Source organism: Monodon monoceros, unplaced genomic scaffold (assembly GCF_005190385.1).
Source record: "Monodon monoceros isolate NGI ecotype Baffin Bay Population unplaced genomic scaffold, NGI_Narwhal_1 Super_Scaffold_16, whole genome shotgun sequence".
Classification (NCBI taxonomy): Eukaryota; Metazoa; Chordata; class Mammalia; order Artiodactyla; family Monodontidae; genus Monodon; species Monodon monoceros.
The window spans coordinates 59978742-60002937 of NW_021703772.1; the positions used below are offsets into that span (position 1 = coordinate 59978742).

The 24196-nt window shown below is 38.2% G+C and overlaps 1 protein-coding gene across 2 annotated transcripts in view; it reads right to left on the reverse strand.

Annotated features, from left to right (window-relative positions):
* PDK1 (pyruvate dehydrogenase kinase 1) overlaps positions 1–23406 on the reverse strand; it is a 37820-nt gene extending 14414 nt beyond the window's left edge. Inside the window, exons 1-8 of one of the 2 annotated variants that reach the window (XM_029226040.1) lie at positions 23146–23406; positions 21242–21383; positions 18462–18533; positions 16239–16423; positions 15830–15925; positions 14736–14813; positions 13188–13264; positions 11245–11343 (exon numbers count right to left, since the gene is read on the reverse strand). In XM_029226040.1, coding sequence (XP_029081873.1) covers positions 11245–11343; positions 13188–13264; positions 14736–14813; positions 15830–15925; positions 16239–16423; positions 18462–18533; positions 21242–21383; positions 23146–23347 — 951 coding nt within the window. In that variant the 5' untranslated portion in view covers positions 23348–23406. The remainder of the gene's footprint in view (positions 1–11244; positions 11344–13187; positions 13265–14735; positions 14814–15829; positions 15926–16238; positions 16424–18461; positions 18534–21241; positions 21384–23145) is intronic. The other variant, XM_029226041.1, reaches the window with a different exon arrangement.
* Between the last annotated feature and the right edge of the window lie 790 nt (positions 23407–24196).

Genomic DNA, 24196 nt, shown 5'->3' on the forward strand with positions numbered 1-24196 from the left:
AGTATTTCATAGACCGTCTCTCAGCTGGGATCTGTTTGATGTTTTGCTCATGGCTTGACTGGCGTAAAGGGTTTGGGGAAGGAAGACCACAGAGGTAAAGTGCTCTTCCCATCAGGGGTTCCTACTATCAACATGACTCATATTTTTGGTTATGGTATTTTTTTTTAAACATCTTTATTGGAGTATAATTGCTTTACATTGCTGTATTAGTTTCTGCTGTATAACAAACTGAATCAGCTATACATATACATATATCCCCGTATCTCCTCCCTCTTGTGTCTCCCTCCCACCCTCCCTATCCCACCCCTCTAGGTGGTCACAAAGCACCGAGCTGATCTCCCTGTGCTATGTGGCTGCTTCCCACTAGCTATCTGTTTTACATCTGGTAGTGTATATATGTCCATGCCACTCTCTCACTTCATCTCAGCTTACCCTACCCCTCCCCGTGTCCTCAAGTCCATTCTCTACGTCTGAGTCTTTATTCCTGTCCTGCCCCTAGGTTCTTCAGGACCTTTTTTTTTTTTAGATTCCATATATATGTGTTAGCATATGGTATTTGTTTTTCTCTTTCTGACTTACTTCACTCTATATGACAGACTCTAGGTCCATCCACCTCACTACAAATAACTCAATTTCGTTTCTTTTTATGGCTGAGTAATATTCCATTGTGTTTATGTGCCACATATTCTTTATCCATTCATCCAATGATGGACACTTAGGTTGCTTCGATCTCCTGGCTATTGTAAACAGAGCTGCAATGAACATTGTGGTACATGACTCTTTTTGAATTATGGTTTCCTCAGGGTATACGCCCAGGAGTGGGATTGCTGGGTCGTATGGCAGTTCTATTCTTAGTTTTTTAAGAAACCTCCATACTGTTCTCCATAGTGGCTGTATCAATTTACATTCCCACCAACAGTGCAAGAGGGTTCCCTTTTCTCCACACCCTCTCCAGCATTTATTGTTTGTAGATTTTTTGATGATGGCCATTCTGACCGGTGTGAGGTGATACTTCACTGTAGTTCTGATTTGCATTTCTCTAATGATTAGTGATGTTGTGCATCTTTTCACGTGTTTGTTGGCAATCTGTATATCTTCTTTGGAGAAATGTCTGTTTGGGTCTTCTGCCCATTTTTGGATTGGGTTTTTTTTGATATTGAGCTGCATGAGCTGCTTGTAAATTTTGGAGACTAATCCTTTATCAGTTGCTTCATTTGTAAATATTTTCTCCCATTCTGAGGGTTGTCTTTTCATCTTGTTTATGGTTTCCTTTGCTGTGCAAAAGCAATTTTAAGTTTCATTAGGTCCCATTTTTAAATTTTTGTTTTTATTTCCATTTCTCTAGGAGGTGGGTCAAAATGGATCTTGCTGTGATTTATGTCATAGAGTGTTCTGCCTATGTTTTCCTCTAAGAGTTTTATACTGTCTGGCCTTACACTTAGGTCTTTAATCCATTTTGAGTTTATTTTTGTGTATGGTGTTAGGGAGTGTTCTAATTTCATTCTTTTACTTGTATCTCTCTAGTTTTCCCAGCACCACTTATTGAAGAGGCTGTCTTTTCTCCATTGTATATTCTTGCCTCCTTTATCAAAGATAAGGTGACCACATGTGCGTGGGTTTATCTCTGGGCTTTCTATACTGTTTCATTGATCTGTATTTGTTTTTGTGCCAGTACCATACTGTCTTGATTACTGTAGCTTTGTAGTATAGTTTGAAGTCCAGGAGCCTGATTCCCCGGGTTCCATTTTTCATTCTCGAGATTGCTTTGGCTATTCAGGGTCATTTTTGTTTCCATACAAATTGTGAAATTTTTTGTTCTAGTTCTGTGAAAAATGCTATTGGTAGTTGATAGGGATTGCATTGAATCTGTATATTGCCTTGGGTAGTATAGTCATTTTCACAATGTGGATTCTTCCAATCCAAGAATATGGTATATCTCTCCATCTGTTTGTATCATCTTTAATTTTTTTCATCAGTGTCTTGTATTTTTCTGCATACAAGTCTTTTGTCTCCTTAGGTAGGTTTTTTCCTAGGTATTTTCTTCTTTTTGTTTGAGTGGTAAATGGGAGTATTTCCTTAATTTCTCTTTCATATTTTTCATCATTAGTGTATAGGAATGCAAGAGATTTCTGTGAATTTTGTATCCTGCTACTTTACCAAATTCATTGATTAGCTCTAGTAGTTTTCTGGTAGCATCTTTAGTATTCTCTATGTATAGTATCATGTCATCTGCAAGCAGTGACAGCTTTACTTCTTCTTTTCCAATTTGGATTTCATTCATTTCTTTTTTCTTCTCTACTGCTGTGGCTAAAACTTACAAAACTATGTAAAATAACAGTGGTGAGAGTGGACAACCTTGTCTTGTTCCTGACCTTAGAGGAAATGGTTTCAGTTTTTCACCACTGAGAACATGTTCGCTGTGGGTTTGTCATACATAGCCTTTATTATGTTGAGGTAAGTTCCCTCTATGACTACTTTCCGGAGGATTTTTATCATAAATGGGTGTTGAATTTTGTCGTAAGTTTTTTCTGCATCTATTGAGATGATCATACGGTTTTTATCTTTCAGTTTGTTAATATTTTGTATCACATTGATTGATTTGCATATACTGAAGAATCCTTACATTCCTGGGATAAACCCCACTTAATCATGGTGTATGATCCTTTTAATGTGCTGTTGGATTTTGTTTGCTAGTATTTTGTTGAGGATTTTTGCATCTATGTTCATCAGTGATATTGGCTTGTAGTTTTCTTTCTTTTTGGCATCTTTGTCTGGTTTTGCTATCAGGGTGATGGTGGCCTTGTAGAATGAGTTTGGGAGTGTTCCTCCCTCTGCTATATTTTGGAAGAGTTTGAGAAGGATAGGTGTTAGTTCTTCTCTAAATGTTTGATAGAATTCACCTGTGAAGACATCTGGTCCTCAGCTTTTGTTTGTTGGAAGATTTTTAATCACAGTCTCAGTTTCAGTGCTTGTGACTGGTCCGTTTATATTTTCTGTTTCTTCCTGGTTCAGTCTCGGAAGATTGTGCTTTTCTAAGAATGTGTCCATTTCTTCCAGGTTGTCCATTTTATTGGCATATAGTTGCTTGTAGTAATCTCTTATGACCCTTTCTATTTCTGCAGTGTCAGTTGTTACTTCTCCTTTTTCATTTCTAATTCTATTAATTTGAGTCTTCTCCCTTTTTTTCTTGATGAGTCTGGCTAATGGTTTATCAATTTTGTTTATCTTTTCAAAGATCCAGCTTTAAGTTTTATTGATCTTTGCTATTGTTTGCTTCATTTCTTTTTCATTTATTTCTGATCTGATCTTTATGATTTCTTTCCCTCTGCTAACTTTGGGGTTTTTTTGTTCTTCTTTCTCTAATTGCTTTCTTTAGGTGTTAAGGTTAGCTTGTTTATTTGATATGTTTCTTGAGGTAGGATTGTATTGCTATAAACTTCCCTTAGAGCTGCTTTTGCTGCATCCCATAGGTTTTGGGTCGTCGTGTTTTCATTGTCATTTGTTTCTAGGTATTTTCTTATTTCCCCTTTGATTTCTTCAGTGATCACTTCGTTATTAAGTAGTGTATTGTTTAGCCTCCATGTGTTTGTATTTTTTACAGTTTTTTTCCTGTGTTTGATATCTAGTCTCATAGCGTTGTGGTTGGAAAAGATACTTGATATGATTTCAATTTTCTTAAATTTACCAAGGCTTGATTTATGACCCAAGGTATGGTCTATCCTGGAGAATGTTCCATGAACACTTGAGAAGAAAGTGTATTCTGTTGTTTTTGGATGGAATGTTGTATAAATATCAATTAAGTCCACCTTGTTTAATGTATCATTTAAAGCTTGTGTTTCCTTATTTATTTTCATTTTGGATGACCTGTCCATTGGTGAAAGTGGGGTGTTAAAGTCCCCTATGATTGTGTTACTGTCGATTTTCCCTTTTATGGCCATTACCATGTGCCTTATGTATTGAAGTGCTCCTATGTTGGGCACATAAATGTTTACAGTTGTTCTATCTTCTTCTTGGATTGATACCCTGATCATTATGTAGTGTCCTTCTTTGTCTCTTCTAATAGTCTTTATTTTAAAATCTATTTTGTCTGATATGAAAATTGCTACTCCAGCTTTCCTGTGATTTCCATTTGCATGGAATATCTTTTCCATGCCCTCACTTTCAGTCTGTATGTGTCCCTAGGTATGAAGTGGGTCTCTTGTAGACAGCATATATACTGGTCTTGTTTTTGTATCCATTCAGCCAGTTTATGCCTTTTGGTTGAAGCATTTAATCCATTTACATTTAAGGTAATTATTGATATGTATGTTCCTATTACCATTTTCTTAATTGTTTTGGGTTTGGTATTGAAGGTCTTTTCTTTCTCTTGTGTTTCCCGCCTAGAGAAGTTCCTTTAGCATTTGTTGTAAAGCTGGTTTGGTGGTGCTGAACTCTCGTAGCTTTTGCTTGTCTGTAAAGCTTTTAATTTCTCCATCAAATCTCAATGAGATCCTTGCAGGGTAGAGTAACCTTGGTTGTAGGTTTTTCCCTTTCATCACTTTAAATATGTCCTGCCACTCCCTTCTGGCTTGCAGAGTTTCTGCTGAAAGATCAGCTGTTAACCTTATGGGGATTCCGTTGTATGTTATTTGTTGCTTTTCCCTTGCTGCTTTAATATATTTTCTTTGTATTTAATTTTTGATAGTTTGATGAACATGTGTCTTGGCATGTTTCTCCTTGGATTTATCCTGTATGAGACTCTGTGCTTCCTGGACTTGACTATTTCGTTTCCCATATCAGGAAAGTTTTCAACTATAATCTCTTCAAATATTTTCTCAGTCCATTTCTTTTTCTCTTCTTCTGCAACCCCCATAATTCGAATATTGGTGCATTTAATGTTGTCCCAGAGGTCTCTGAGAGTGTCCTCAATTCTTTTCATTCTTTTTCTTTATTCTGCTCCCTTTCTCTTCTTTGTTTGCACAACTCCTGGGGTTCAGCTTTGGATTTGGCCCCGCCTCTGTGTGTAGGTCACCTGAGGGCGTCTGTTCTTCGCTCAGACAGGACTGGGTTAAAGCAGCAGCTGATTAAGGGGCTCTGGCTGGTGGGGAGGGAGGGGTACGAAATGCAGGGCGAGCCTGCAGCGGCAGAGGCCAGCGTGACATTGCAACAGCCTGAGGTGCGCCGTGCGTTCTCCCGGAGAAGTTGTCCCTGGATCATGGGACCCTGGCAGTGGCAGGCTGCACAGGCTTCTGGGAGGGGAGGTGTTGATAGTGACCTGTGCTTGCACACAGGCTTCTTGGTAGCTGCAGCAGCAGCCTTAGCATTTCATGTCCGTCTCTGATGTCCGCGCTAGTAGCCGCGGCTCGCGCCCGTCTCTGGAGCTCGTTTAGGCGGTGCACTGAATCCCCCTGTCCTCACACACCCCAAAACAATGGTCTCTTGCCTCTTAGGAAGTTCCAGACTTTTTCCCGGACTCCCTCCTGGCTAGCTGTGGTGCACTAACCCCCTTCAGGCTGTGTTCACACAGCCAACCCCAGTCCTCTCCCTGGGGTCTCACCTCTGAAGCCTGAACCTCAGCTCCCAGCCCCCACTCACCTCGGCAGGTGATCAGACAAGCCCCTCAGGCTGGTGAGTGCTGGTCAACACCGATCCTCTGTGCAGGAATCTCTCCGCTCTGCCCGCTGCACCCCTATTGCTGTGCTCTATTCCGTGGCTTTGAAGCTCCCCTCGCCCGCCATCCCCCGTCTCCGCCAGTGAAGGGGTTTCCTAGTGTGTGGAAGCTTTTCCTCCTTCACAGCTCCCTCCCCAAGGTGCAGGTCCTGTCCCTATTCTTTTGTCTGTTTTTTTTTTTCTTTTGCCCCATCTAGGTATGTGGGGAGTTTCTTGCCTTTTGCAAAGTCTGAGGTCCTCTGCCAGCATTCAGTAGGTGTTCTGTAGGAGGTGTTCCACGTGTAGATGTATTTCTGATGTATTTGTGGGGAGGAAGGTGAGCTCCATGTGTTATTCCTCTGCCATCTTGAAGGTCTCCATATTATTTTAAATGTCTAATTTTCAACAGAAATTATAAGATATACAAAGAAAGAAGAAACTGTGTTCTATACACAAGGGTAAAAAAGGAATCAATAGAGACTATACTTGAGGAAACTCAAATTTACTAAACAAAGACTTCAAATCAGCTATTTTAAATATGTTCACAAAACTAAAGGAAATCATTTCTAAAGAAGTAAAGTATGAGGATGATGTCTCACCAAATAAAGAATAGCAATAAAAAATACAGAAATTATGTAAGAGAACTAAATAGAAATTCTGGAGTTGAGAAGTATAATAACCAAAACAAAAAAATTCACTAGGAGGGCTCAACAGCAGACTTAAACACTTGTAAGAAAGAATCATCAATAGTGATGACACATCAACTGAAATCATCCCATCTGAGAAACAGAAAAAAAAAGAAAAAAAAAAAAGAACAAAGCATCAAAAACACCTGTGGGACTCCATCAAGTGTACTGATGCACATATTGGGAATTCCAGGAAGAAAGAGAGAAAGGGACAAAAGAGTATTTGAAGAAATAATAGCTGAAACTTCCTGATTTTGATGAAAAAGATGAAGCTATTCAAACTCCAAGTATAATAAACTCAGAGATCCATACCTGGACAGATTACGATCAAACTGTCAAAAGCCAAGAAGAAAGAATCTTAAAAGCAGCAAGAAAAGTGACTCATCACACACAAAGGATTCGAAAAAGATTAACAGCTGGTTTCTCATCAGAAACCATGAAGGCCAAAAGGCAGTAGGATTAACATATTCAAAGAAATGAATATAGAAAGAAAAAGACTATCAACCAAGAATTCCATAGCCAGTAAAATTATCCTTCAAAAATGAAGGAGAGGGCTTCCCTGGTGGCGCAGTGGTTGAGAGTCCGCCTGCTGATGCAGGGGACACGGGTTTGTGCCCCGGTCTGGGAAGATCCCACATGCCGCGGAGCAGCTACGCCCGTGAGCCATGGCTGCTGAGCCTGCACATCCGGAGCCTGTGCTCCACAACGGGAGAGGCCCACATACCGCAAAAAAAAAAAAAAAAAAAAAAAGGAGAAATTGAGACATTCTCAGATAAGCAAAAACTGAGTTCATTATTGGTAGACCTCCCCTATCAAGAAATACTGAAGGGAATCCTTCTCCCTAAAATAAAAGAACAATAGACAGTAAATCAAATCCACATGAATAAATAAAGAGCACCAGGAAAGGTAATCACATAGATTAATATAAAGGATTGTTTAAGTGTATTTTTTTGTTCATAACTTTTTTCTCCTGTATTATTTAAAAGACAACTGCACAGAGCAATAATTATAAATCTGTGTAGATGGACATACAATGTATAAAGATATGTATATGTATATGCCAATAACACCACAAAGGATGGGGAGGGGGAGGCAACAGACCTATACTGGATCAAAGTCTGTGTATACTATTGAAACTAAGTTGGTATATAATCTGAACTAGATTGTCATAAATAAATATTAATTATAATCTCAGGACAACCACTAAGAAAATAACTCAAAGAAATATAATTTAAAAAAAACAAGAAGGAAATTAAAATGATAAACTAAAAAGTATCATTTAAACAAAAAAATCAGCAGTAATGGTGAAATAAAGGATAAAGACACGAGATATATAGAAAAAAATGACAAAATGTCAAATGTAAATTCTACATTAACAATTATTATGTTAAATGTAACTGGCTTGAACACTCCCAATTAAAAGGTGGACATTGGCAGGATGGATTAAAAAAAATGAACAAACCATATGCTGTTTACAAGAGACATATTTTAGATTCGAAGACGCAAACAGGTTCAAAGTAAAAAAGTCTGGAAAAACATACACCATGAAAACAGAAACCAAAAGAGAGCTGGGATATTATACTAATATTGGATAAAATATACTTTAGGTCAAAAATTGTTAATAGAGACAAAGAAGGACATTTTACAATGACAGAGGGTCAACACATCAAGAAGATATAAAATTATAAACATATATACACTTAATAACTGAGCTCTGGGGCTTCCCTAGTGGTGCAGTGGTTAAGAATCCGCCTGCCAATGCAGGGGAATCCGCCTGCCAATGCAGGGGACACAGGTTCAAGCCCTGGTCCAGGAGGATCCCACATGCCGTGGAGCAGGTGGGCCTGTGTACCACAACTACTGAGCCTGCGCTCTAGAGCCCGCGAGCCACAACTACTGAGCCCACGTGCCATAACTACAGAAGTCCGCACACCTAGAGCCTGTGCTCCGCAACAAGAGAAGCCACCTCAATGAGAAGCCTACACACTGTAACAAAGAATAGCCCCCACCCACTACAACTAGAGAAAGCCCGTGTGTAGCAAAGAAGACACAATGCAGACAAAAATAAATTAATTAAAAAAAACAGGCCATCATATAAAAGTAAAAAAAAAAAAAAAAAAAGGCTGAAAGCTTTCCCAAGGTTAAGTAAAAAGAAAAGGACACCTGTTGTACTCAACATTGTACTGGAGGTTCTAGCCACACAATTAGGCAATGAAAAAAAAACAGATTGGAAAGGAAGAAGAAAAATTATTTCTATTTACAGATGACATGATCTTGTGTATAGAAAATCCTAAGGAGTTCACAAAAAAATTATGAAAATAAATGAGTTTGGCAAGGTTGCAGGATACAAGATCAGTACACAAAAATCAATTATATTCCTATACACTGGCAATGTACAATACAAAAATGAAAGAAAACAATTCCATTTACAATAGCCCCCAAAAGAATAAAATAATTAAGAATAAACTTAACAAAATAAGTGTTAGACTTGTACACTGAATATCATAAAACACTGATGAAAGAAATTAAAGAGATCTAAATAAGTGCAAAGACATCCTGTTGTTCATGAAGTGGAAGACTTAATTGATCTAAAACATTGAACTTGATCCCCATAAAAATTCAAGCTGGTGTTTCTTGCAGAAATTGACATGCTGATACTAAAATTCTTATGAAAATGCACTGAACCCATAATAGTCAAAACAACCTTGAAAGGGAAGAACAAAGTTTGAAGACTCACATTTGCCAATTTCAAAACTTACAACAAAACAATAATAATCAAAATGTGCTTAAGGAGAGATATATAGACCAATGGAATAGAATTGAGAATCCAGAAATAAACCTATACATTTACAAGCAATTGATTTTTGACCAGGATGACATGAAAATTCAATGGAGAAAGAATAGTCTTTTCACAAATGGTACTGGGACAACTGGATATCTATCTGCAAAAGAATGAAACTGGATCCCTACCTCAAACCATTTATAAAAATTAACTCAAAATTAGATCAAAGACGTAAACATAAGAACTAAAACTATAAAACTCTTAGAAAGAAACAAAGGCATAAATTTTTGTGATTTTGGATTAGGCAATGGTTTCTTCTTAGATGTGACATGGAAAGCACAAGCAATAAAAGAAAAAATAGAATAACTGCAATTCTTCAAAATTAAAACCTTTGTGTTCCAAAGAACACTATGATGAAAGCCACAGAATGGGAGAACATTGGCAAACCATATATCTCATTAGGGACTAGTATCTACGATAGAAAACAAATAAATAGAACTCTTATAGCTCAACAATAAAAAGACAACCCACTTAAAAACTGAGCAAAGGATCTTAATTGACATTTTTTCAAAGAAGATATATATCACTTACACCCATTAGAATGGCTATAATCAAAAAGACTGACAATAACAAATGTTGGCAAGGATATGGAAAAATTAGAACTTTCATTCATTACTGATGGAAATGTAAAATGGTACAGTCACTTTGGAAAGGAGTTTGGCATTCCTCAAGTTAAACAGAGTTACCTATAAGCAATTCAACTCGTATGTATATTCATAAGAGAACTGAAAACCAATGTTTACACGAAGACTTGTACACAAATGGCAGCATTATTCACAAAAACCAAAAAATGAAAACAACCCAAATGTCCATGAACTGATGAATGAATAAGCAAAGTATGTTTATATCCATTCAACATAATATTATTCAGCCAAACAAAGGAATGGATACATGCTATAATATACTAAGTGAAAGAAGTCAGTCACAAAAGACCACGTATCGTATGACTGCATTTTTATGAGATGTCCAAAACAGGGAAATCCATACACAGAAAGTGGATTAGTGGTTGCTAAAGGCTGGGGAGAGGAGGAAATGGGGAGTGACTGCTAATGAACACTGAGTATTTTCTTGGGAGTGATGAAAATGTTCTGAAATTAGACAGTGGTATGGTTGTACAACCTTGTGAATATACTAAAAACCACTGAATTGTATACTTAAGAAAAAAAAGGAACAGTAGGTGCCTTCAAAAGTTCTGCAAGATGATTATTTTTAGTCTATAATTCCATGTATGAACTTATAATGCTAGGAAAATGGCAATTGAGGCTGGGGGAGGAGAAAGAGGGGAGATGCTCTAAGAGAACTAACTTCTCAGCTACCATAACTGAAAGCTGATGTTAGCTATTTAAAATTTTCTAATTTCAGAAATAGCAATATTAGAATACTACTTTAAACTAGCTAAATACCAGAAGAAACAACTAAAAGACTATCTCTGAGTAGTGATCTACAAATGGCAAGGACCTGACATATATGATTTTTATATGCTCTTCATTTATTAATTTAATACAAAATTTAAAATGACTATTTTTAAGAGAGAAACATCATCATACTCTAAGAAACTGGACTATCTGAAAAATGTAGTAGAGAAGGCCTGGCACTCGGGTCAAAAGACTGATTTCACGTCCTGTGTCATTTATTGGCCATCTAATAATGAACTAATCACTGTGTCTAGTTTCATATCTGTAAAATTGAGAATAAAATTACCTTTGCTCCTAACTAAAATTTGCTATGAAAATCAAATGAAACAAAAGTAGATTAAAAAGCATTGTTTAAAAATGAAAAATTATGTACTATCTACATAACACTACAAATACCCAAATATTTTAGATTTTACTTATCAAAGTAGATACCAAAGTGGACATTCATGATCCTGCTAAGCTGTCTGTCTCCAGGATTTACTTTAACTTGAATCATCTAGATGAAGGACCAGAATAGAAACAGACTCAAGGGAATATTCCATAACCTGCCAGATAAATGAAGTAATGTGCTTATTATCAATTAGTTACAGAATTTCTTTCTCCTAAGAATTGTCTTCTAGAAAATATGTGCATGCCTGTACATCAATTTAAAAAAATAAAGAACAGCATTTACCTTCACAGTCAAATCCTCATTACCCAGTGTGACGTGGACTTGAATAGGCGGGTAAACACCTTTGTCGGCATGATGCTCCATCGTTGCTCTCATTGCATTCTGAAATACATAAGGGTTACATTAAAAATGCAACTTTGAAGAGAGAAACTAATTACAATTTTCAAGTACATATGCACTACTTGAAATTTTTTTAAAAATTTAATTCAGTGGAAATATGCCAGAGAATCATAATTCTTATAACCATATTTAAAGAATTACTTTAAAAAAATAAGTCAGTTTTGAAGGACTTGGTAGATATTTAGATTTAAAGACCCCAACTAAATTCTGCATATTTTCCAAAACCAGACTTCTCGACACTTTTAACTAGTTTTACATGAAAGCAGAAAATTCTATCCAAATATTTTTATAATTTGGTAATGGGCAAACCTTGTTTTTTGAAAACAGTTTCATCTCCATTTTAAAGAACTATTTAAATTGCCATAAATTGCTTTAAGAAAAAACAATTTTTTCATTTAGTATTAATAGCAAGTCTTATTATGATGTAGAAATGAATCCAAGTTACCACTAGTTTGAAACTGGGGTATTTACACTGTAAAACTGTTTTGACCAATTTCTAGAGGATACAGGGTACACAGTGCCAACATATCATAAGCACTAAGTGATAACATGACACGTAGCATTGGAGTAGGAACTGCTAAGACTAGATACAGTTTAAAAGGCAAAAGACAGGACTGAACTTGGAAATAAGAGTGTGTGGCCGTGGAACACCAATCAGGATTGAGTCCCATGAGGAGGAGATTCTGTCATCTCTACCAAAGGCCATTTAAGATCAGGTTTCAGACAGAAGCCATTATCACTGACATAATATAAAATCTGTTACATAATATGGTAATATTTCTTTTATAAAGCATCATGGGGAACAAGATCTTTATGTGACTGCAATTTCAAGGAAAAAAGTTACTTTTAATCCTTGAAGTGCCAATCGTTTATTCATTTAACCACTTTGGTAGAAAGATTTTTGTAAGATATTCGATACGTTCTTGCTGTCTTAGAACCAAGAACATTCTTCAATCTTCGCTATTCTAAGACAGTCAACCAGTTTTTCTGTGTTTCACTGTATTTTTCTTTTTCATGATCAGGCTGAAAGCCACCTCTTCTCTCTTCCACAGGCTCTTGGCTGAAGACATGGTAACCACACTGAGAGAGACTACAGGCTTGATCTGGGGTGTAATTTTCAGCCACGTGGACCCGTACCACTCCTCATCATTCACTTTCCTGTCTACCAGCAAGTGTCATTGGTGTGTTGATGAGAAAAAACGTACTCTCAATTAATAATATTTATTATTGTATATTTATATTTATTTATAATATTTATAATTGTATTTAGTTTTCAAATTTTGCTGTAAAGAGCAAAAATAACAGAAGTCCTGTAAATCAATATAAATGACTTTCTCAAAAAAATGCATATAACAGTGGGACTGGTCCTTTAGAGGTGAAAGTTGAGAATCATTCTTCTAAATATTTTGTTTTGTAAAAATATAAATAAAACTTTATTGAGCACCTATAGTGTGCTGCCATTGTATTAGAATTTAGTATGTTATTCTCTTCATAGTAACCTAGATAGTATTATCCTTGTTTTACAGAGGAGTAAACTGAGGCTCAGAAAGGTTGAGTGACTTGCCCAAGGTCACACACATATTACGTGGCAGAACTGGAATTCAAATCCAGGTCTTTCTGAGTCCCAGGTCTGAGCTTACCACTAAACTGAGGGGCCCGTGAGTGTTGACAAACAGCTGATCTCCAGTGATGTGACATGACACCGAACATGAAAGGGTATCTTTTAATGAAACTGAGGAAAATGCGGTACAGTATTTAAACTTTCAAAGCAGATTCCTAACCTTAGAAAAGGACTGATAAAGGTGACGTAATACTATTTTACAAACCTTGAAAAGTTCAAACACCATGTGATAGAGATGGGATGGTACATAAACCACTTGTATTGGCTGTCCTGGTGATTTTGCTACAGAGCAGAAGAGAAAAATATGAAAGTACAGAGAGATGTGCTTAGAGCATTTTAAAGAATATATTGTGTAGTGATGAAAAGAAAACATTTACTATGGAGGATAGTACTATTTGGGGGAGAAGGGCCACACCAGTTCTTCACTGAATCAGTGTTTGAACCCAATGCTCACACAAATTTATAACTGACTGTGACAACAAGAGTCCTGCACTCACTCTTGCAATCCTGCATAATGATCTACCAACCCATCTTCCCATTCTTGTCTACAACGGTGAGTCTGTTTAAGACACTCAGCCTTAAGGTCGGAATTTTACCTTCCAAAAAGAAGTGTTAAAGTCTACTTGGTCCAACCCACATAAATACATTATTTCTTTAAAAAGCCATTTTTTAATTTTTTCACCCAGGTGGAACGTTTTGTTTTATTTTAGGTACTTCAACGGATATAGATCTGAATAAAAACTTTGAGCTAGCATCAATTTATCAAGGACTACTAATTCTACATTCAAACATTTAATAGGAGCCCAGCTGGGGGTAGAGGGCAGATAATAAGTAAAGCAGAACTTTTAGTAAAGGAGTAAGGGTCTCCATACCTTAGAATTCTAATTCAGCCAATAAACTGGACTCTCCACTGAATACTGTCCCTTGGAAACATGCCCACAGCAGTTCAGGTTCCCAAACTATCACTTGTGCACTGTGGTTCTTATTTACTGAATGGTACCATATGGCTTTAGAAAACCAGGCAATTCTATTTTCAATGGGGCAACTTCCTCCACTGCCCTCCCACTCTAAGGTCCAGAATACAACTCAGTAAAGCCTATTTAATTTCATTCTTCTTAAAGGGTGATTTTAACTTAGGAAATGTTTGTCCCTCTATCAAACTACCCTACCTCAAGGAAAAACAGGGAGACTCATCAATCTCCTTCCAAGGCATCTAAACCTTTTGTGTCCAAAAGGCACTAGTCAGGGTGAAAAGAAGACCATCAGAAATAATCAGATTCTCATATAGATGAGCATCCTTCTTTCCTCTTTTACATCTCCAGTCTTTTTACTTTCTCAACAATAAAAAATGGTTTACAACTCAGGAAACAGAAATCTTAAAGGGTAAACCATACATTATTGAAGTACATATAAAAGTCAGATGTAATTTTCTCGGCATCACTTTTTTCTATGACTAACCAGAAAATCAAAAATAAGCAAAGAATCAATATTATCAATTAAAAATAAGGAAAACGGGGAAGAAAAAGCCAAAATGTCTTTCAGACAGGATCCAACTAAATTAAAAAAATATATATATATATGTACACACACATAAATACATATATTTTTAACATGATTTGCTCTCCCTCAGTTTTCATATCCAGTGAAGAAGTTGATGAAAAGTTCTTTTAATTAAAACAAATCTAAATTCTTCTTATCATCCCTTCTCTGGTAATCATAACACTAATCATTAAGGAAAAGGCATCAGGCTTACCATTTAGTTCTTCAAGTTCTAGTTCGGGAGAGTTAATATAATACAAATCACACAGACGCCTAGCATTTTCATAGCCATCTAGTGTGAATCAAAACAAAAAAGTCATTAAATAAATTTACTTCTGTTTCATGCATTAAGATGGCAATAGTATATAGACAAAAGAAATTTTAAAACTTTCTATAGAAAAAAATATACTTTAATAATCTTAGTTTGGGGAAGGTCTTTTTTAAGTATGACATGACAAAGCCTAAAGGCCAGAAAGGAAAAAATGACAGATATGATCACAAAAAATTAAAATATCTGTATGGGAAAAGACACCATAAACAAAGTAAAAAGAAAACCAGAAGGCTGAAGAAAATATTTACAATACAGATAACAAAAATTTAGAGTTGTAAGGGTTTAGGGAATAGCCACTCTCATTCATTGATACGTTTTTGGAGGTATCAAAATTTGAAAGGCACCTTAAATATTTTTGATTCTAGGAATCTTGCCTTCTAAAATACTAGCAAAAGTCAGCACATATCTAAGGATGTCCACTGCAGTACTGCTGGTGATAGAAAATTTAAAACAACCGAAATAGGCATCAATAGGAGATGGATTAATACATTCTGATACATCCGTAACGGCCATTCAATAATATGGTGTATATCCATATGTACTGCACATGGTACAATGTCTGTAAACTTGTAGAAAAATATACACAAAGTACCCCATTTTCCAAAAACAACAAACAATATAAGACCAACAGTTATGTATGTGTGCGAGTATAGACGGTACAAACACAAAAAAGTGTGGAAAGATGCAAACCAAACTATTATGAATTATGGCTCCAATATACGGAATTAGAAAGGGGGGAGGAGGAAATATTTTGAAGTCAACCGATAGCCTCATAATATCACCACACTCTAACAAAACACTGTATCAACAAAACATTCGTCCTATTCATAGTGCACAGTTAGCATTATAAAGTTATATTCAAACCCATACGTTCACTCCTAACATTTTATCTCATAATATAAATAATTATTTTAATAGCAAGAAATAATACTCAATTTTGATTTTTTCATTTTTTCTGAAAGGAGAAAGGTACTTACCTTTAATAACTTCAACCACATTGCAGTTTGGATTTATGCTTCCAATGTGTTTTCGATGAGACAGGCTTCCTTTGCCTTTTCCACCAAATAATAAAGCTATCAAAAAATAAAAAACAAATAAAATAAGCTAAAATACCTAATGCCCCTGTCCAGATTTGAATACTGTTTCTCTAATGGGTAGCAAACAGTAGAACAAGTATTTTCCTTAAACATAAACATAGTATTTTACATAATGTTAAACATAAAAACTCAATTTAAAAAAAGCTCTTTTGTACGGCAGTCTATTTGCTTTTCTTAATACGTGAAAAAGTAAAATTAAATGTTCTCCCTAAAAGGAAGTTTTCTAAATAAATTTAAAATACACCAACACATCTTATTTAGCTTCTTCTCTTGACTTGCAGACACTTACAGTGCTGATTGAGTAACATTCTAATTGAAATGCGACTCATGTAGAAACGATCCAAAAAGTACTGAACATTCTGGCTGGTGACAGGATCCACCCCGAAGCTCTCCTTGTATTCAATCACACCCTGAGCCATCGTGGGAATCACGTCATTGTGTCGGTTCCTGATCCGTATCACAGTATCTGTAAAGCTAAACAAACCCGTCTGGTTAAAACAGCCAAATATTTTGGCAAGTGAATGGGATACTAAAATCTAAGTTTACTCAATAATACTAGGCAAGGAAGCCCTAATTCAGTAAAAGAAGCATCGGTGCATGTTTTCTTACACTTATTTAAATATATTTCAGATGATAAAATATACCACATCTATGGAGATGTTAAGAAATTCCAAAATAGAACTTGTGAGATGTAATTATTTTCTTGGAACTCCTAAAAGTAACACGGCCACAAAACACAATCCTACAAATGTGAAGGGTTTTCTTTAACCATTATTAACTAAAATTATATGAGCACCTGCTATGAGGATGGATCCAGGGACATTCAGCATAAGGGAAGACAGAGCACTTGCTTCTAGGGAACACATGCTCTGTAAGGAATGAAGATGAATGAGCCAATAAAGGCTGTCTGTTTTGGAACTATTCCCCAGGTTCAAAAAGAGAAAGGGCCACTTAGAAAAGTAGAAAAGAATTCTAAGTCCATTCATCCAATGAGTTTAAAAAAAAATGGGAGAAGAAAAGGTAAATGTTGTGTTCAAAGAAAAATCTTCAAGCCATCCAGGCTTCCCATTTCTATCATTCGGAAGACATTATTGCATGGTTAATTTAAAGAACTAAATAAAAGAGGAAAGAAGTCTTAGTTATGAAGTAACAAAATCCATCTTGTAATATACCGGTAAGAATTTACACTTCCGAATGAGTGCTTTCTCATTCAAAGTCATCATCTTGAATGCTATTAACCTATTCCAATGATGCTCTCACCACTCAAAACATTTCTGGAATTCCTAGCTTGTAATTAGTTTTGAAACCAAACTGTTAATCCAAAATACAAACAACAAAACTCCTCAAAAACAACAATCAACTCATCATTTCTAGTCACTCCTTAATCATTTATTTCACATCTCTCTATCTTGTCAAAACCAAAACCTGCAGTATTCTGCCTGGCTGCTCACCTTATTTTTTAAAATTCAGCTCTGAATAACTTTTCCCAGAAGGTTCTACAGCATAATGTTTACTTTTAAGTAAGACTGAGTGGGTCCAAATCCATTTGCTATCTCTGTGACCTTAATGCTATCTTATGTTACTTAACCTCTTTGTGCACAGATAGTATTACCTCAGTAGAGTTATTTTAAAGATTAAATGACATCATCTGTGTAAACTATGCTGCATACCTAGACACAGAGTAAATTCCTGATGTTATTTTCAGACCAAAATCATGTTTAAAAAGTGAAATGTTGCTATCACCTTTAAAGACAGTAAATAAAAAATGTGTAATGCACTCGAAGGACAACAAAAGAGGTAGCCTTTAAGTTCTGAGCAACATTCACTGGAATAAGCAGGTAACTTGCCTTAGGGGACTATGGGGCTTATTAGTCCTGGTATGTTGATTATTAAACAGGTCACATTACTTACACTGTCTCACAGACCACTGGTCATAAACTAGAGACCCATAGACAAGTTTTTGTAGGCCTTCAGTGTTTGTTAAAAATTTAATTAGTTTCCAATCTTTCAAAATTAGGAGATTTTACTTTAAAAAAAACTAGACTTGCAGTTTTTCTTACACACACACACACACAGATCCGATGATCTGGGCAGTGTTTCTGCTCAGCAATGATCAGCAGAGCTGAGATGGCTGTCCTTTAGAAGCATGCACTCTCCAGGTCAAGAGTCCTCACCAGCCCCCTATCATCCAAGTGGTACTGAGGCCACATCTACATTTCCATATTGGTCATCCCATTTGAATTGTATCTTTCTTTACACTAGAGTTAAGAGGAACATGAAGATTTTCTTATGCCCAGCCCAATTTACGAACTTATGTTACCTGATTGGCCTGTATGAGCTGCTATAGACACATATACCACCATATGTTCTAGAGCAGTGGGAAACTAAAAGTTAATCAATTTTCCTAAAGTGACCCAACAGCAGGTATAAGCTCAATACCTTTACATTTTTTATATGATGTTCAAACAGTATAAAAATTGTGTTCAGAATAGGGTCAAAACTGTGTACTTACTCATAAATAGTTTTAGCATCTTCAGCACTTTTGTCCTTAAAATCAAGAAGCTCCTGAAGACTCTGGATATACCTAAAATGCAAATCAACCCCTAGTAAAGCTGTTCTTATACATTTTGAAACTTTAATATTGTGAAAATGTTCAAAAGGCATTTTTAACATTTCTTAATTTTTAATTAATTTTTAACAAATTATGGTTGAAGTAGGATTTTTATACCCATTCACGTTCAAGCAAAGTGCCTGACAATAATTAGAAGAAGGTACATGTTTTCTCCTAAAAGCTTAGGTTAAATTTGATTTAAGAATTTTAAGATTTCCTACTACTTTTTTTTTTAAAGTTCTATACTCTAAGATAGTTTTTAAATTTCTTAAAATTACCACTGTACCTTACAGTATAAATACTGACTTATGAGAACTGAGTCTGTCACCAATAGCTATGTGATATTGGGCAAGTGACTTAACTTGTCTTAGTCTCAGTAAAATGTGGATGCCAGCCTACCTTGGTCTAAGAGTCTAACTTAAATGCCTCTGCTTTAAAAACTTAATTTTAGATGTCTGTGTCCAGTCAACAGATGTTTATTGAAAGTTTACAATCTAACATGCGGTTCTTTTAAACAACTGAACAAAAACACAAAAGTCATGAAAATGCAGGTTTTTAATTTACCTAACAATTCAAGGGAGCAAATCGCCTGGTAAAGGAACAAAATGAGGGAAAAGCCAAATGACTCTCTGAAGGTCATGCTGAGGAGCACAGTGGCAGTGCAGCGCCAGAGCCAAAACACCTACCATTCAATGACCATCAGTAGTGTAAGGTCTGCTTTGGCTTGATCTAAAACTGCCATAACTTAGCAGGCACCCAGGGGCAATGAAAGTGTTTTAAAAATCTGTAAATCCACATGTTGGTTTGGAAAGTTGTTTCTGACAAGCAATATGCCTTACTGCATGCCAACACATTCCAAAGTCAAGTGATTCTGATGTCTACTGTTATGACTTAACACTTAGTTTTCTCTTTATTGGCAAGAACAATTACGCTCTTTATTCAAGAGATACTGAAACCAAGCAGGACCCTGTGGGGCTCCTGGGCATGGAAGCCTTTCCATGTCCCCTGTTTCTTGTTTGTAGGGAATAGACTCCAGCCTCCACAACCTTCCCTGAGTTCCAAAGGGCAGGTCCAAACAGTTGGTAATCAGGGAAGGGAGGGGATGCAGAGACAAGGCAGGAGCAGCCAAGAAACAACAGTGCAGCCTTGGGGCAGGTCCTGGTTCCACCTCAAGTGAGATACATAACAATATCTTTGAGCTTTTTTACAGAACTAAAACCCCCAACAAATGGAATACGTTAGCATTCTTTAATCCAGAGAAGGTCACAGTTTGATAACCTCAGGAAGCTCATCGGGAGACCACCTGAGGCCAGATGAAAGGACTGCAGGCCCTGCACACACCCTGGTCCTTATCAGCAAATCCTGCCCTTGAACCACTGCTATAATCACCAAATCTCCCTGGGTTGGGACACAGTTTTTCAGGGCATGAGCCCGCTGTGTCCCGCTTTGCCTGGCAAAGCAATAAGCTATTCTTTCCTACTTCTCCCAAAACTCTCGTCTTCAAGATTTGATTCGGCACCAGTGCACAGAGGCCGAGTTTTTGGCATCAAATTATCAACACTTACAATGTGTTAGGCACAGATAAGATTTCAGAATGCAGCATATTCTATTTTTAATGAATTAAAAACAAAACAAAACAAAACAGGAATAAGCCTCCATAGAAAATTGTATGTCCCCCTTCCATCAGAGTTCCTCTTACTTAAACCACATTTCTGTTACATTCTTGGACTACATGGCATCTAATTATCATTTATGTAGCAGTCATACTTCTTTCACTTATTTTAAAAAACTGACATTAGATCAGCTTCTTCCAAAACTATAATGCCTACAACAGGAAAGCTAGGATCTCCACAAATCATAATTGGGAAATGTCTTGCAGCTCAATTTTTTCCATTTAAGACTGAAATCTGGCAAACTCTTTTGTTTGAAATCTATAGTGCTTAAGAGAATAACACTTTTAATAACATTAACAAGAAAGGCTGTACACAGGTGGCCACATATGTGTGCACACTCTTAATACCTCTACTGTCATTTTTTAAAGGAGAGATCATAGTTTCTACACAATTCTAATAACTTCTAATTGTCTTTAAATGGTAGAATAAAGATTTTAACTTTTGTGATTTATAAAAATATACTTCAATAAAATAAATTCAGTTTATAAAAAATATTTATACCCTTTAATACATTTTATTAATCTGACCACAGCATGGGGCAGTAGAAACAAACAAATCTGAGTTTGAATCCCAGCTCCACCACGACTGGTACTGCCTTGGACAAAGGACTTAATCTGTAGGTGCCTCAGTTTTCTCATCTATAAAATGGAGGTAATCATGCCTACTGGGCAGGGTTATTGAAGGGATTAAAGGTAATGTACATAAATCCCTAACTATCAACATACAGTAGATATTTTTATTACATTATAAAATAACATCCCTGCAGATTTAATAACACAAATCTGAAATATAGTGTTTGTATTTCTGTGCAGTTCTGATTGTTTTTTTCAAAACCAAAAAGTAGTACAGTCCAGGATTCAGGGGATAAACCCAGATACATCCAAACAAAGGAGGAGGAATGCTGCCACTACCTTAAGATTCCACTGAAGAGTAAAAAAGTATTTGCTTTAACTTCGGGTAAAGTCTACAACTCTATGGAAATTGCAAACTCAAGACAGGGAATCTTACCAGCTTTGCACCAATTGAACTGATGGTGTCCTGAGAAGATTATCTGGAAGAAGACTTATTTCTTTCATTATATTTGCCAATCTCACAGGCAACTCTTGCCGCAGAAACATAAATGAGGTCTTTTCACAAGCATTCACAGATCCTGAAACCAAACAGTGGGAACAGCAGTAAGTGGAGGCCATAAGGCAGGGAGAAACACAGAGGGAGTTATTTGGCAAGTGGTAGCATCACCATATGACAGGGCAAGGAAGAGGAGGCAAGGGACAAGATAGCCTGAATGACCTTCCAACTCCTACCCTTCCAACCACACTGTACAGCAGCAATGAGGATACTTTCTTATCTCCATTACTCACATCTCCCATCTTAGAACTAAGACAACCTAAGCAAGCCTAAGCAAGTCACAGGGTCTAATTAACGTAGGACCTGCAAAAACCTATCTTATATAACCTGTTGTTGCTATCATTAAAAAAATCTGTTTCTTAACTCTAGGTTTATGAGAAGAACCTCTCTAAGAAACAGTGGAAATTTTGACATGTTCACAGCAAGATGCATTGATTCCACGCAGAACTACTATACTAATTGCCATAAGCAAAGAGTAAATGTAGAAGAGTCTTTCAGGCAACAGAAAGCAAAAAATACCAATGCCTGCTCAGCAACCATCTTCAAGCTTCTCCCCCAGCAGGTCCTATTCAATTGTTTGATTCCTGGAAAGCAACCTGCTTCCTCCTCCACTCCTATCTCAAGATGCTAAGCAGAACAGCTGTAGAATCTCCTTTGGCAAGCAGTTTCATTTAAAGTTAAACTAAAAAGCCCTGTTATTTCAGTAATGCATTTTAAACTCACTGATTTAATCTTGCTGTTTTAGCAAGAGACATCCTTAGCAAAAACTAGATTGTCAATAGCAGGAATTATTGTATTAAAACATTTTCCTGTGAAAGTTTAATGGCATACTTGGGAACAAGGCCAAATTCACCCTTAATCACACTAGTCATTTTAAAGTAAAAACAAAAACCAAGAGCTCCGAGCCAAACAAAATTGCCACTGTAAACCACAAGTTCAAGATACCAAAAGATACCATGGTGGTATCTTTCAAGCCACTAGTGATCCGTTAGTGACCAAACAGCACTCAAAATGCAGAAGATAACTTTGCCTACTCAAAATTTTGACTTTATTAGTTTCCCCCGTTTCCCCTTAGCGCCCCCATATGAGAAGGCAAAGTTAAATGCCTGACTTTGAAATTCCTCTGCAGCCTTTCTAGAGAAAACCAGGAAGCACCCATCCGAGGAAGGCGAAAGTCGACAGTCACTTTGGTAAACAAACCCCACATCATATTGTACTCACGCACTTTACACGTGCTCCAGAGTTTGTTGTTGACGAAATGAATGTGCCATTGGTGGAAACTCCTAAGCCAGTGGCAAGGAAAACATTCTCTGAAACACTGGGCCAGTTATAACCTGCTTCCCCACTTTTATGCAATCATCATATGCAAAACTAAGCATTTATCAGCACTCTGCAGAATCCCAACGCGACTCCCGGAGGTGTCAGCACACTCGCTTCCCATCGGAGCTGCGCTCTTCCGAAACGGCCAAGCTGCGAGCGCGGAGGTGCACACGGGCGCTGAAAAGCGACGGGTCATTCCGCCCTCGGCCCCGGGTTTGTTTTTCAACAATACACGGCAAAAAAAAACCCCACACGCTTCCAGTTATCTCGCCTGCCCCTGCACCTGAGCAGAAAGATCCATCCGCGAGGAAGGAAGGAGGCGCCTAAGGCGCCCCGGGAGAGACGTTGAGTGGGGCGCTCAGAAAACAAGAGGGCGTCCGCGCGGGCCGGGCCCGGCCGGGGTCAGCGGCCGCAGCTCCCGATTGGGGCTGCGCAGGAAGGTCCGAGGTCCGGGCCGCACTCACCGAAGTCCAGGAACTGCTTCATGGAGAGCGGGGACGGTGAGAAGCGCGCGTAGAAGTCCACTTGGCCTGGAACGCCGCGTTCAGGCGCCGGGCCGGAGCCCGAGTCCGAGGTGAGGCTGCGGCTGACGCTGGGGCGGGCGTCGCGCAGCCCGGGGCTAGGACCGGCCGAGGCGGCTCCGCGCAGCAGCCGCGCCAGCCTCATGCTGAGCCCCGCCGGAGGAGCCGGAGCCCCGGGCGCCAGGTCGCCGCTCCGCAGCTCGTCCGGGTAGTACGTGAGGGACGTGGCGGCCTCGGGGGCGGGGAGCCGCTGTCACCGCCGCGGCCACCGCCCCCTTCGCCGGAGCCCGGCCCCTCCCCCGCCGCTGGGCGGGGCCCTGGTGGGGAGGAGGCGGGGAGCGCGCGCCGGGCCGCCCCCGGGTCAGAGTCCGGCCCCACGCGCCGCGGGGCGGGGCCCGGAGAGCGGCAGGGCGGGCGCGTGCGCCTGGAGGCCCGGCGCTGTGTAGTGCGCCCTCCCACGCCCTTTGGGAACAAAACCCACCTTCCTGCTTGCCCCGCCCTTCCAGCCTCAGCCGAAAGGCTCAAGGGCGGGGCCTGGCTCAAGGGCTCCGCTTCCAGGCGCCACGGTGTCCTGCTGTGAGCGTGTTCCAGAAACCCTCCTCTGTGATGCAAGCCCAATATTTTACAGGGGAGGAAACTGAGACCCAAAGAGTTTCAGGAGCAGACCGTTGCCAAACAGTGGGACAAAAGTACGAATGGTGATCACTGCAGAGTGTGGGCCTAAATAATAGCACAACGACCGCCGTTCCAGGAGAAGAGAATTGGCAGCCCAACTTGAAGCGTTATCTACAGGCATTCTCGGCCTGGGCAGCAGTGTATTAAAAAAGGCTCCCTCCATTCCGATTGCCCTTCTCTCTGTCCTCTTAGCGTCACAGTTTGGTTGCCCCATCCTTTCTAGGTTTCTAAATATAATATAAGACTAAATGTAATAATATAAGACTACAGAATTTCTAATTTTGATTCAATCCCTTAGAGTTGCAAAGGCTGAGTCACA